Here is an 11951-nt window from a genome sequence, read left to right on the forward strand (position 1 = left end):
ATATGTTGGTTGGCACCTTAAAGCCTGTGATTACAGTTCTCATCACACGTGGTGTGCACAACAGTTCTGTTAAATATCTCAGTTTTTACCTTTTCCACTTCAGAAATGGCTGGCGAAACAGGGCCACGAATGTCTCTTCCTCAGTTCTCGCTTAACTGGAAGTTGTAGACATAGTGTATGACTGAACTGTCCATCAGAGTAGCTACTAGCCACGAGGGCTGTTTTAATTTAGACTAATCAAAGTTGAGTTTAAAAATGTTGTTCCTCAGCTCTCAGTCACGGTAGTCACATCTCAAGTGTTCATTAACCACATGTGGCCAAGGGGACCGGCTTTGAAGACCTGTGGTCTGTGCGTCAGGCAGGGCTGTGTGTCTCGAGAGGCCCGTGCGGTCGCTGCGACCGCTCCGCTGTCACTCACTTGAGCGCCTTCCTCATCTCTGATCGGAGAGCCCTGCGTTCTGTTTTGCGCTGAGACCCAGAAACTGTGTAGCCGGCGGCCAGTGGCTGTCTCCCTGGACAGCGCGGACGCAGTGGCCGTGGGATGTGCCGCGTGGCGTCGGTCAGGGGAACTGAGTTCCTGCAGAATGTCGGAGTTGGCTCTCCCGTGGACAGCAGCTTTGCCCTTGTGTGTTAGCGTCAAAGAGCGCGTGCAGGTCGACTCCAAGTAATCGCCATTTGGAGAACCGGCACGGTTGATGGCAGCACATTTGGGAACATGAATAAATTCAGAAAACATGCATTGTATTTATTATTTGTCTGGTAAGTGGCAACATACCATACTGCCTAAGAAACCGAACTTCAGAGCCCAGAGTCCTGGGTTTAAATGCCAGCCATGCCACTGCCTGTCTTGCTGCCTTTGGTAACGTACTTCTCCAGCTGTTTTCTCACTTTAAAAGTAGGGCTCACAAGACTGCTGAGCGCGAAGGAGGGCTGTGGGGGTCGTAAACGAAATAACAGATTTCAGATTTTTCCCACAGCGACTGCTCCAGGTAAAACGCTTGGTTAATGTCACTTATTAGAAACTATCGGAGCATTTTTAACAAGTAATTTACGCGTGTTGCAATCTCACTGTAAGTAGCAAGCATGCTTGCTGTCCTTTGCCAAGTGATACCTGAGAATCTAGGTGACCTTAACCGCTGGCCTTTGTTGCATCTGAACTGTACAAAGTGATTATTGTTTCTTTGTTTCTTTGTGAGTATGTGTCCAGCTCCCACGGCAGTGACTAAAACCTTTGACGGCACACTTGGGCCTGAAAACAAGTTCTTTCTTCCTCACCAGGCTGAATCATCAGTCGCTTCAGCAGAGCCCTCTGGTGGGCGGAGGAATCGACGCGGTGCTGACTTCCGCACATCCAACCCTTCCCTCAGGGCCCTTGTCTCAGGACCCGCTGAGACCCAGACAGCCACAGGTCCGACAGCAGCCCCGGCTCCTCCAGGTAGGGGCTGGGAGTGAGCGAATCGTGGGTGGACTCCTCCGCAGCCTTAAGAAATAACAGACGCTTCAGACTATAATTTCCGAGTTCCAAGGAACCCTGTGTATTTGACACTAGGAGCTAAATTGGTGTCATTTAGTTCCAGTTTGGCAGGGGTCTTCTCCCTCCCTGCATCCACCAGGTTGCTGTGGGCAGGAGAGAACATAACGTAGACATCCCTTTGCTGTTCACGAAGGTTCGGGAGGGTAACTGGATGCCTTTATCTTGACAGTGTAAGCCTCAGTTTCCCCAGTCACTGTTTCAAACTACAGACCATGTGATTTGAGTTCAGAATTTCTTGTGTGTGTTTTTCTTTTTTTTTAAAATTGAGCTATCCAGAGTTTTCATCATATTCCTAGAGGGGCCTGTAATGCCTGTAAATGTTCTGTTTAACACCTCTAGTCTGATCGGGCTGTGAAGTTGGAGTGATGTAAGGAGGATGTTTCAAAGGGATATTTTATCTTGTCTCTGATAGTATCCAGACACTTGTCCCTTTGCTTATTCATCATAAATATTTGAGTCTCCTAAATAAAGAACTCTTCCTCTCGGCACAGTCTGACCTCTGCCTCCATTGTTTACGGAATGCAAGCTATTATGTTTTGCCAGTTCCATTTGTCTTTATTATCAGCAAGCCTGTCCTGTGTTATTGGACTGGAAATTGCTTGATGAGTCTATACAGTGGACTCTAACCTTATCAACAATCCAGCTTAAGATGCACCGTCCTTTTATGCATTTCTAAGAAAGGAGAAGAGAGCAACACCAGGAATGGCCGCGCCAGTAAAGCTGGGGTCCCCAAGGGTTATCGGGGGTTATGGTCTTCATGTGAGGTTGATGAGAAATAAACCAGTTGTGCAGAAAGGGGCAGCAGAGGAACCTTCATGTCTCAACCTTGACACTGATGGTGGGGAGGAAATATTTGAACCATTAGCTGACATGGGTTTCAGGTCTGAATTCAGTATGATCCAGCGAATTCTGGCTGGCGGTGCCATCAGGTGGACAACTGAAGCCAACACAAGTCTTCAACAAAACTGCGCTTCACAATTATAAGATGCTATGAATTACATCCAGTTTTCACCTCTTAACATGTGGAAAATTGAGAAAGCATATGGTAATTGATTTCAGGGAGTGTGGCCTACAGATGGCCAACACCACTCACTGCATACACATAGTCTCCAACATGGTCAGAAACTCTCTAATCTTTAGCTTTATCATAAGTAAAATGGAAATGATTATAGTGCCCACTTCTTACATGTATAGTGAAAATCTAATAAGAAAATACAAGTAAAGCACTTATTTGGTAATACTATCGTTAATATGACTGTTAATACTTGTAGTGTTATTTTCTTGAATCACAGTTTTCCTCAAGTTCTGAGAATAGGTTTCAGAACTTTCTATGACTGGTGTTTACATTTTCTTCTGTTTTAAAAAATATCTCATTTCCAAATCACGGAGGAAAGTTGTTCCATTATTTATTTACCACTTTCTGTCTTCCACTAGTATTTTTTACTGCAAATTTTGAGAATCTTTCTTATTGGTTACTGTGTACTTTTTAACCCAATTCACATGATAATGTCCATCTAATAATTTTTTCATTACCAGCACATTCCTTGGAAATTAGGAAAAATGATTTGTTTCTGCATCCAGTTTACACTTTTTCCTTTTTTGGTGATTAGCTTCCTCCATAAAGAGACAGATTAATAATTACAAAGTTGGGTTGACTTTTCCTGAACAGGCTCGCAGAGAGCCCAATGGAGAATTGGTTTCCTATTGCAGTTGCTGTATGTCTGATCCAACTTGTATTTTTCATGGTGGAAATGGCCCACCCAGACCTCAGCTCGGATTCCAAATCCAGGACCCTTGTCACTTAGAGAAAAGTGCCATCTGACAATAGCCATTGATTACCTTGCCCTAAAGAAGATAAATTGGGAGAGAGTATGCCAACCAAGTGGAAAATGCAGAAGATGAAAAGAAGTCTGGTGCTAACATCATCAGGATGAAGTGTTTGGGTGGAGGAGACTTTAAAGTTCGAGACAAACTACCTCCTAATATTTTCTGCTCCGTCATGTCCCACCAGATGGGTGTCTAGTTTATGTCTAGTTTATAATTCTTTTGTGACTTGGAGGTTTTTCCCAAGAGCCATATATTTGAGCCAGTGTTCATGGACATAAGCTTATAATTTTATGCTGGTAATTTACACCAGGACTTCTCACATCTAAATCTTCTTTTAAAAAAAATAAATAAATTCAGGAGTTCCTTTAGGTGTCGTAAGGGATGAAAAGATAACTAGTGAGCAGTCCTTGTCTCACCTGGTAGCGTAGGATGGGATAAAGTATGTGGAAAGTCAAATGGCACGAATGGAAATGGTTAAGTACAAAGAATGTCCCTGGACGGTGTCAGGTGGCTTAGACTGTGATCACTGGGACTCCAGTGGCGGAGATCCTTAGTGCTGGAGTAGTCTGAGAGTGTGTGGAGGAGCAGACTTGGGTGTTGCCCTTGAAGGATGAGTGATGTGTGGCAAGAAAAAGATGGAGGAGGCAGGTGCATGTCATCTTTGTTAGAACAGAATAATCAGGTAGAAGGTATATTGGGGGAGGAAACTGGAGTGATACTGTGGCGGTGGTTTAGTCACTAAGTCGTGTCTGACTCCTGCGACCCCGTGGACTGTAGCCTGCCGGGCTCCTCTGTCCTTGGGATTCTCCAGGCAAGAATACTGGAGTGGGTTGCCATTTCCTTCTCCATGGAATGATATTAACCTCCTACTTTAGCTGTGTAATTCTTTTTCTTTCTTTCCAGATGCAGCAGCCCCAGCAGCCCCCCCAGCCTCAGGGGTCCTCGCAGACCCAGAGTCAGACCCTTGGTCTCCAAACAATGCAGCCCCAGCAGCCTCTGGTAAGGCCTAGCATTTGAAAACCAAACATTCGGGTTTCTTTTTTTCTTTTTTGCTGGAGTTCTTCAAAGGCAGATTGTGTTTTTTCATGTCCCATAAGATTGTTAAGAACTGAAAAAAAACTAAATATACCCTGCCAGTTTCTTCCCTAGAACTTTATCAGAGAAGGATTGTGTTACTGTTGTAGTCAGTATATTTGTTTTCATGGAAGGTATAAATAAATATTTAGGGTTCAATAGGTCATATAATTTTACCTCTTCATTCTATGGACTAAATGTTTATATTGAGAAACCAAGTTTTTTGTAAACAATGTTAAAATGATAACTTACCATGGGTATGCTTAGAAGATTATCATACTTGGCTCTGAGTTTCCTTTAAGTAGAGTACTTTCTAAAGTATCATCTTTATTGATGTAAAAGAAACTCCCAATTTTTAGCCTGTGTCGGCATTTGCTGCAAGAATTTTCATGGAATTCATTTCATATAATTTTGTGAATTTTTCATGTAATCTTATAATCTGCTTCTGTGGCTTTGTAAACCACATTCTGAAATGTCATGCATAGTATCAAGCAACGTGTGCCAAACCTCAATAGTTTTTACTTTTACCAGTGCCATATACCTTCTTTATTATTTACCTACTATTTGTCTTTAAATTGCCTCTTTTCCTACTTCCTTGAACATACTCTAAAAAGAAGCGTTTTATCACTGCCATCAATGGTAGTGGGCACATCCCTTGTCCTGTGTTGGAAATGCCTGTGAAAATAGGTACTTACTCTGCGTGTAATTCAGCCACAGGAGTTGGGTGAGTGAGCACATGCCTGAGATGGGCTGTATGACTGCATGCCTCTCACACTGTGGGAAACACTGATGTAGATTCTTTTCTAAGACAGAATTTGAAATATGTGTGGTTTCTCAGTTTTTAGTAAGAAGGAACAGTATGGCCAGGGCTCTAGTATATTAGGTGGGATAGAGTGAAGTTAGGTGGTGATGGGCTGATCATGCCCCCATAAGATGGAAATTGGACACCTTGAGGGAATTTAATACACCCCTGCATTGGCCAGGTTGATCTTTGTTTTTAAAGAAATCCTTGAAATGTAGTAGACTGCAGCCATGAAATTAAAAGACGCTTGTTCCTTGGAAGAAAAGCTATGACCAATCTAGACAGCATATTAAAAAGCAGAGACGTTAGTCTACCAACAAACGTCCATCTAGTTAAAGCTTTGGTTTTTCCAGTAGTCGTGTATAGATGTGAGAGTTGGACTATAAAGAAAGCTGAGTGCCAAAGAATTGATGCTTTTGAACTGTGGTGTTGGAGAAGACTCGAGAATCCCTTGAACTACAAGGAGATCCAGTCTGTCTATCCTAAAGGAAATCGGTCCTGAATATTCATTGGAAGGACTGATGCTGAAACTGAAACTCTAATACTTTGGCCACCTGATGGGAAGAACTGACTCATTTGAGAGACTCTGATGCTGGGGGAAAGATTGAAGGCGGGAGGAGAAGGGGACGACAGAGGACGAGATGGTTGGATGTCATCACCAACGCGATGGACACGAGTTTGAGTAAGCTCTGGGAGTTGGCGATGGACAGGGAACCTGGCGTGCTGCAGTCCATGGGGTCGCAAAGACTTGGACACGACTGAGTGACTGAACTGACTGGGAAAAAAAAAAAAAATTGATTCTATCACAGAGTTAAAATTATATGACTGGGGTGGAAATTAACTTCAAACTCTTTCCATTATAATTGTTGGCAGAAGTTCCACTTAACACAGAACCGAGAGGAGACCCAGGTCCCACATTGCACTGGAATTAAGCATATCTCATACAGCAAAATTTGGTACCTTTCTACTCCTGTAATAGTTTCATAAATGTTTAGTAATTTTTTGTGTGTAGAGAGCGTGTATCACACATTCAGCGTTGACTTCTAGGTCAGTATTGATATGTTTTAATGCAGCAGGTTGTATTTCATTCACTGGCTTAAGACACTTCCATCCCAGGGACTGAGTGGATCAGTCAGGTCAGGCTCGTGATTCTTCTTCAGTGTATTCCAAGGAAAATAATTCCAGAGAAACAAAGACCTCCATTCACAGTCATCTACATAGAAAGTAAAATCCACAGTAGGCTTTTTCTTTTTTTTTTTAAGCTTTAAAAAGCTCCCTTGAGAAGCACATGTTTTATTTTGATACTTAGAGCAATGCATTATCTGCTGCTGCTCAGTCAGTCGCGTCCAACTCTGTGCGACATCATGGACTGTGGCCCGCCAGGCTCCTCTGTCCATGGGATTCTCCAAGCAAGAGTACTGCAGTGGGCTGCCATGCCCTCCTCCAGTGGGTCTTCCCAACCCCAGGTCTCCTGCATTGCAGGCAGATTCTTTACCACTGAGCCTCCGGGGAAGCCCGACTCATTATAATCTAGTCAGCAGCCATTAAAGGCAGATGTGTTGTACATCCTAAGTTTTAAGATGAACTGAGAAACTTATCACTTAGAGTGATAGACTTCAGTTAATTTCCAAATTAGAAGTTATAGGGATGACCAGTGATCTCGGACTTTTGCATCAGTATAATTCTTTTTTGCATGCTTAATTACAGCACCCTTATTTACATACCCTCTTAAGCTTATTATTAATATAAAGCATGTCTGTCAGTGTGAGTAGCTGTGAAGAAGTCAGTCCACTGTATTGCCCTGCTATCACTTGTTTAACCACCCTACCCACTGGCGAACATTTAGATCATTCCTAGTTGCACATTAGTGATGCTGGGGATATTTTGTTATATATCCCATTGCTCTTTTTTTTCCTTTCTCTTCACAGTGAAAGAAAATAGAAGTATAAGAAAAAGGTTCTAGTTGTATATTTTCAGAAGAGCCGTGACACAAAGCCTCAGCAATATTAACACAATTTATTTCTTTTTATCTTTAGGTATAGTTCCTTTTTTATTAGTTATATGTATTGTATTTATTATAATCGTCTCTAGCAGATCCAGTTCTTGCTCCTGGCTAGTGTTCTTCCTTCCCTGCTTGTCTGCTTGCCTGGTGACAGAGTGGTAAACTGGCCATTGGAGAGACACCAGCTCGGAGGCACTCACAGCTGTCCTTGCCGCAGACTCAGGGGAGAAGGGATGGTGCTAACGTGGCCTCCACCCTCCTCATGACTTGCCCTCCTGCTGTCTGGTGACATCCACAAGTCTACACGTGTATACTCAGATGTGCAGTGGAGGCCAGCACGGTGCCTAAGGTCTCGGAGCACAGAGGTGATGTGCCAGGCTCGCTTTCTGCCACCAAATGGCTTAGAATCGTCGAAAGCTGTTAGATGGCAGCCTGGCCCCTGGAAAGCGGTGGAAGCCTGGTGAGGTTGTGTTTGTTTGCCAGGGCTGTTGTAGTGATATACCGCCAAGGGTGTGGCTTGAACAATCAGAAATTTAGGGTCCCACCGTTCTAGAGGCTGGAAGTGCAAGATCATCGAATCAGTGGAGCCAGTTTCTCCCGAGAGCCTGAGCCACACCTCTCTCTGAGCTTCTGATTGTTTCCTGGCAATCTTGGGCATTCCTCGGCTCACACACACATCACCCGATCTTCCCCTTCATCCTTTCATGATATTCTCCCTGTGTTTGTGTCCAAATTTCCCTTTTTTAAAAAAAAAAAAAAAAGGCTCTGTTTCCAACTGAAGTCACTTTCCGATGTACTGATAGTTAGGACGCAAGTGAGTCTTTTGGGGAGAAAATAATTCAACCCCTAACAGAGGTCAAGAGGAGTAGGAGAAGTATGGGAAGCCTTGAAAGAGAAAGTTGAATGCAGGGGACCTCAAAATGCATTTGTATTTGATTTACTGCTTTTGACTTCTGGTTCCTTAACAGGCTGTCTCCTTGCTGACAACAGCAGCTGGGTCATGTAGACAGTCATCATCAACACCCCTGTGGGCAGGTTCGTCATTTCTATAAGTGTACCTAAGAGTCAAAACGGACTTACAACAGAACCAGTGCTTTTTCAGAAAGTATCATCAGAAAATAGAGCTTTCCTCTAAGAAAGAAAATATGAGAAAAGCCCATGCTTACAACTTAAATCGGGAGTTGTCATCTGCTTACTTAAGTCACTTGTCTTCTGTGAAGGAAGAACATCTGGAAGAGAGTGGGTGCCTTTGCTGAAGAATTAGATTTGGCATCTCAGGCTTTAGTCTGTATTATGGTTATTGACTTGGAAAATACTTTTAAAGCTCATGAGTTGTTATGATTAAATTAACTATGTTAGCAGGCTGTGATTTTTTTCTTTAAAGTTGCTTCCAGCTTTTAAGAAAATAATGTTTACATTATCGTGCTCTGTAATTTCTTTTCATCAGGTTGCCATAGTTGGGTGGCCAGGAAAACATGCTAACAGAAAGCTTTGGAAAGATGGCTTTTAAAATTAACTGATTGTTGTGTCGATATCATACTGTGTTGAATACTTGCTTTTAAAAATACACATAATGGCAGAAATAGATACTTAAATAATTGCATTAACTTTTAATCAAAGATAAGGGTAGAATTGTCATATAATTTTCCTCAAGGAGTTCATATGTTCCAGTCAGAAATTTTTCAGAATGCCTCTGGAACTCCAAATTAGCCAGATAATATTATTCTTCTTTTCAAGTGAAAAAAATTGGGTCCGTGGAACTTATTGAGCCAGATTGCCTTCCTTTGTATGAATATGGATCCATGCCCCCCCCCCCGCCCCCACCAGAAGGAAAAAGAGAAGTCATATTTACGGAAGGAGGTGTGGGGAAGGCGTCCTTGGGAGATTTGCGGCGACAGCACTGATACTTTTGGTTTCTGTTTTTCACTGAGAAGAAAAACTAGTGCAGATTGGAAAAAAAAAAAAGGCTCAGTGGAAGTTGCTAGTTAGCTTGCAAATGAACACCTGCTCAGTACTCTGAAATCCACTGGCTGCTGGCCCTCTCTGTGTCTGCCATCCGGGACACGTGGTTCCGTCCACGTGCTCGGAAGAGGGGCCTGGGCAGCGCTGCAGTCTGTTCTGCCGAAGCTGGTAGAGGCAGGGCCGCGTCCTGTGGGTCAGAGGAGGCCTGTCCGGAGCCTGGCGGCCGGCGGTGCGGGTGTGAGCTGAGTGTGGCCTTGGTGCTGTGTCCCTTTGCTCACTGATGGTGGGGTCACAGGGCTCAGGACAGCTGTCAGGAGGCGAGGGCCGTGTTTGCTCCCTTTGGCGTCCTGGAATCCAGAAAAGCACCTGGATTTGGATAACTCGTTTGTTGGATGTCCCAGCAATGGAGCAAAACACCCAACACATTATTCCTAAGCAAAGGGACACATACCAGAGATTTGACTCTGCTTCTGCCCTGCCATCTCCAGGGTGAGCCTTGCCCCCGCTGAGAGGTCAGGAGGTCAGTGGGCCAGCACTCCATCCCGAGGTGGGTGGGGGACGGGCCTGTGGGGTACATTAACTAATTCCCACGTGCATCTGATTAAGGTAACCTTGCATCCGAACGCATCCTTTGTTAGGATGGTCATAGGCCCGGCTGAAAGAAGCAGGGGAGAGGCGGAAAGAAAAGGAAGGCTGGAGTGGTACTCTGACATCTGAAGGTTAAGGAAAAAAGTCAGTCAGCACTATGAATGACGTTAATCAAAGGTGATGTTACTTCTGCCACATAGGGTTTTTTCCCCTCCCTCTTTGGAGTAACTACCACACTTTCTTGTGTCAACTTAATGGCTGGAACCAGGGCACTCAGGCCCTCAGATTGTTCTGCACACACAGGACTCTGGAAGCCGGCGCCTCCTCGAAGTGTGGTCCTCCTCGATGCCTCCCTGGTCTCACCCCTACCCAGCCTCCCTCCTCCACCAAGCAGGAAGGTGCAGTCCCGGTGGGGTCCAGGCCTCTGCGCCCATGCTCTTGTCTCCATTCACCCAAGGCCAGGCCTGTGGGACTGGACCCAATCCTCCCGCCAGGCAGCTTTCAATTTGCGGCTGCAAATGGTTTGTAATGTAGTGATACCAACTCATCAGCTGGTGATGGGTGAGGGAACAAGGATATGTGACCCCCTGGGCACCGCTGGACTCCGTCCTCGGGGCTCCTCCGGGAAAGACTCCGTCCCCACCTGGAGATGGGTTTGGAATGGAGCAGGCCCTTTCAGGTGAAGGCCAGGTGTGGACCAGGCGTGGCTGCCGGCTTTCTGTTCTTACCTCTGGTGGGCGCTGACTCTCTCCTTTCTCCCGATGACAGTTCCCCAGGCAAGGCTTGCAGCAGACCCAGCAGCAACAGCAGACGGCTGCCCTGGTGCGGCAGCTCCAGAAGCAGCTTTCCAGTAAGTATGCTCCCTCGGAAACACACGGCTTCCAGGAGGCGGAGCTACATGCGCTTGGCCGCTCCTCAAAAGCCACAGTCTTCCTCACCGCTTTCCTGTTCGCTTTAGTCCTGGCTGTCCCTACTGTGTTCAGTCTTGATTTGAAGGCTTCTTTTCCTGCAAAAGCCCCAGTCTTTTCCTTGAGTTCAGCAAAGATGTCTTCCTCTTGCTCCCATCTGAGTCTAGGAATGTTTCTTTCCATCTGGAGGACCCCAGGAAACAATAGGTTCTTTTCTTGGAAAGTTAGATGCCCCTGAGAGCATCTTGGCTGATGCCCTCAAGTGTACTAGGGGGCAGGTTCGGCACTATGACATTACACGTGTTAATTCACTTAATTTCTAAACCACCTCATGTCGTTCAGTTGTATCCGACACTTTGTGACCCCTTAGACCATCAGGCTCCTCTGTCCATGAAATTCTCCAGGCAAGAATACTAGAGTGGGTTGCCATGCCTTCCTCCAGGGGATCTTCTCAACCCAGGGATTGGACCTTGGTCTCCCACATTGCAGGCAGATTCTTTACCTGCGATAAGGTATTAATTGCTATTCCCATATTACAGATGAGAAAACATCTAGAGAACAGGGACACTGACTTGTCTGCCCAAGGTTCCTCAGCCAACAGCTGGGACTAAAACTCAGAGTGACTCGTTCCAGAGCCGCCTTTTAACCAGGGGATAGATTCTGCTGCGACATTAGCAGTCTCCTTTGTTGAATAAGGGCGGCGAAGCTGAGCTGCCCATTGCACATCTCCAGAGGGCTCCGTCTCTGACGTAGTCTATATGCATGGGGCCTCTGGATGTGAACAGCCCCCCCAGAGTTGTGCGAGCAGCAGCTGTTTCTAAGCCCGTGTCGTTCCTTTGAACCTGTGCATGGTTCTTGTCTGTGTGCATAGACATACGTGCGTAGGCATATGCTCACGTCTCACACACGCGGCCTTCTCACGTGCATACACTCTTGCTTGGTTCTCTCTGATGTATCTATGGCCATTTGCAGAAAACTGCCCACTTCAAGATACTTCTCTTTCAACTATTACAATGTCAGTTAAAGTAGAACCTCTGATGTGCTGTTATGAAGTTTAGAGAACCTTTAATGTTTTATGATACTTAACAGTCCTTTTTAATGTTAGTGTCTAGGTGGTTCAGGGATAGAGACTTTTGATGGGCCAGTGACCCACATCCCAAGGCCTTTTGCAGGCAGGTGCAGGGCCGTGATGTAGGGCTGGCCCCTCTGCAGAATGAATTCAAGGGTGCTGTGAAGACCTGGCCACTCAAGTGT

The 11951-nt window shown here is 45.2% G+C and overlaps 1 protein-coding gene across 6 annotated transcripts in view; it reads left to right on the plus strand.

Annotated features, from left to right (window-relative positions):
• MED12L (mediator complex subunit 12L) overlaps window positions 1-11951 on the plus strand; it is a 355795-nt gene that overhangs the window by 339765 nt on the left and 4079 nt on the right. For 4 of the 6 annotated variants that reach the window (XM_061168109.1, XM_061168111.1, XM_061168113.1 and 1 more), the window contains 3 exons: window positions 1279-1435; window positions 4265-4360; window positions 10558-10639. In XM_061168109.1, the coding sequence (XP_061024092.1) occupies window positions 1279-1435; window positions 4265-4360; window positions 10558-10639 (335 nt within the window). Of the gene's footprint in view, window positions 1-1278; window positions 1436-4264; window positions 4361-7331; window positions 7406-8207; window positions 8275-10557; window positions 10640-11951 lie in introns of those variants that run through there. The other 2 variants (XM_061168108.1, XM_061168112.1) reach the window with 2 other exon arrangements.

This window comes from Dama dama, chromosome 19, assembly GCF_033118175.1.
Source record: "Dama dama isolate Ldn47 chromosome 19, ASM3311817v1, whole genome shotgun sequence".
NCBI classification, from domain to species: domain Eukaryota; kingdom Metazoa; phylum Chordata; class Mammalia; order Artiodactyla; family Cervidae; genus Dama; species Dama dama.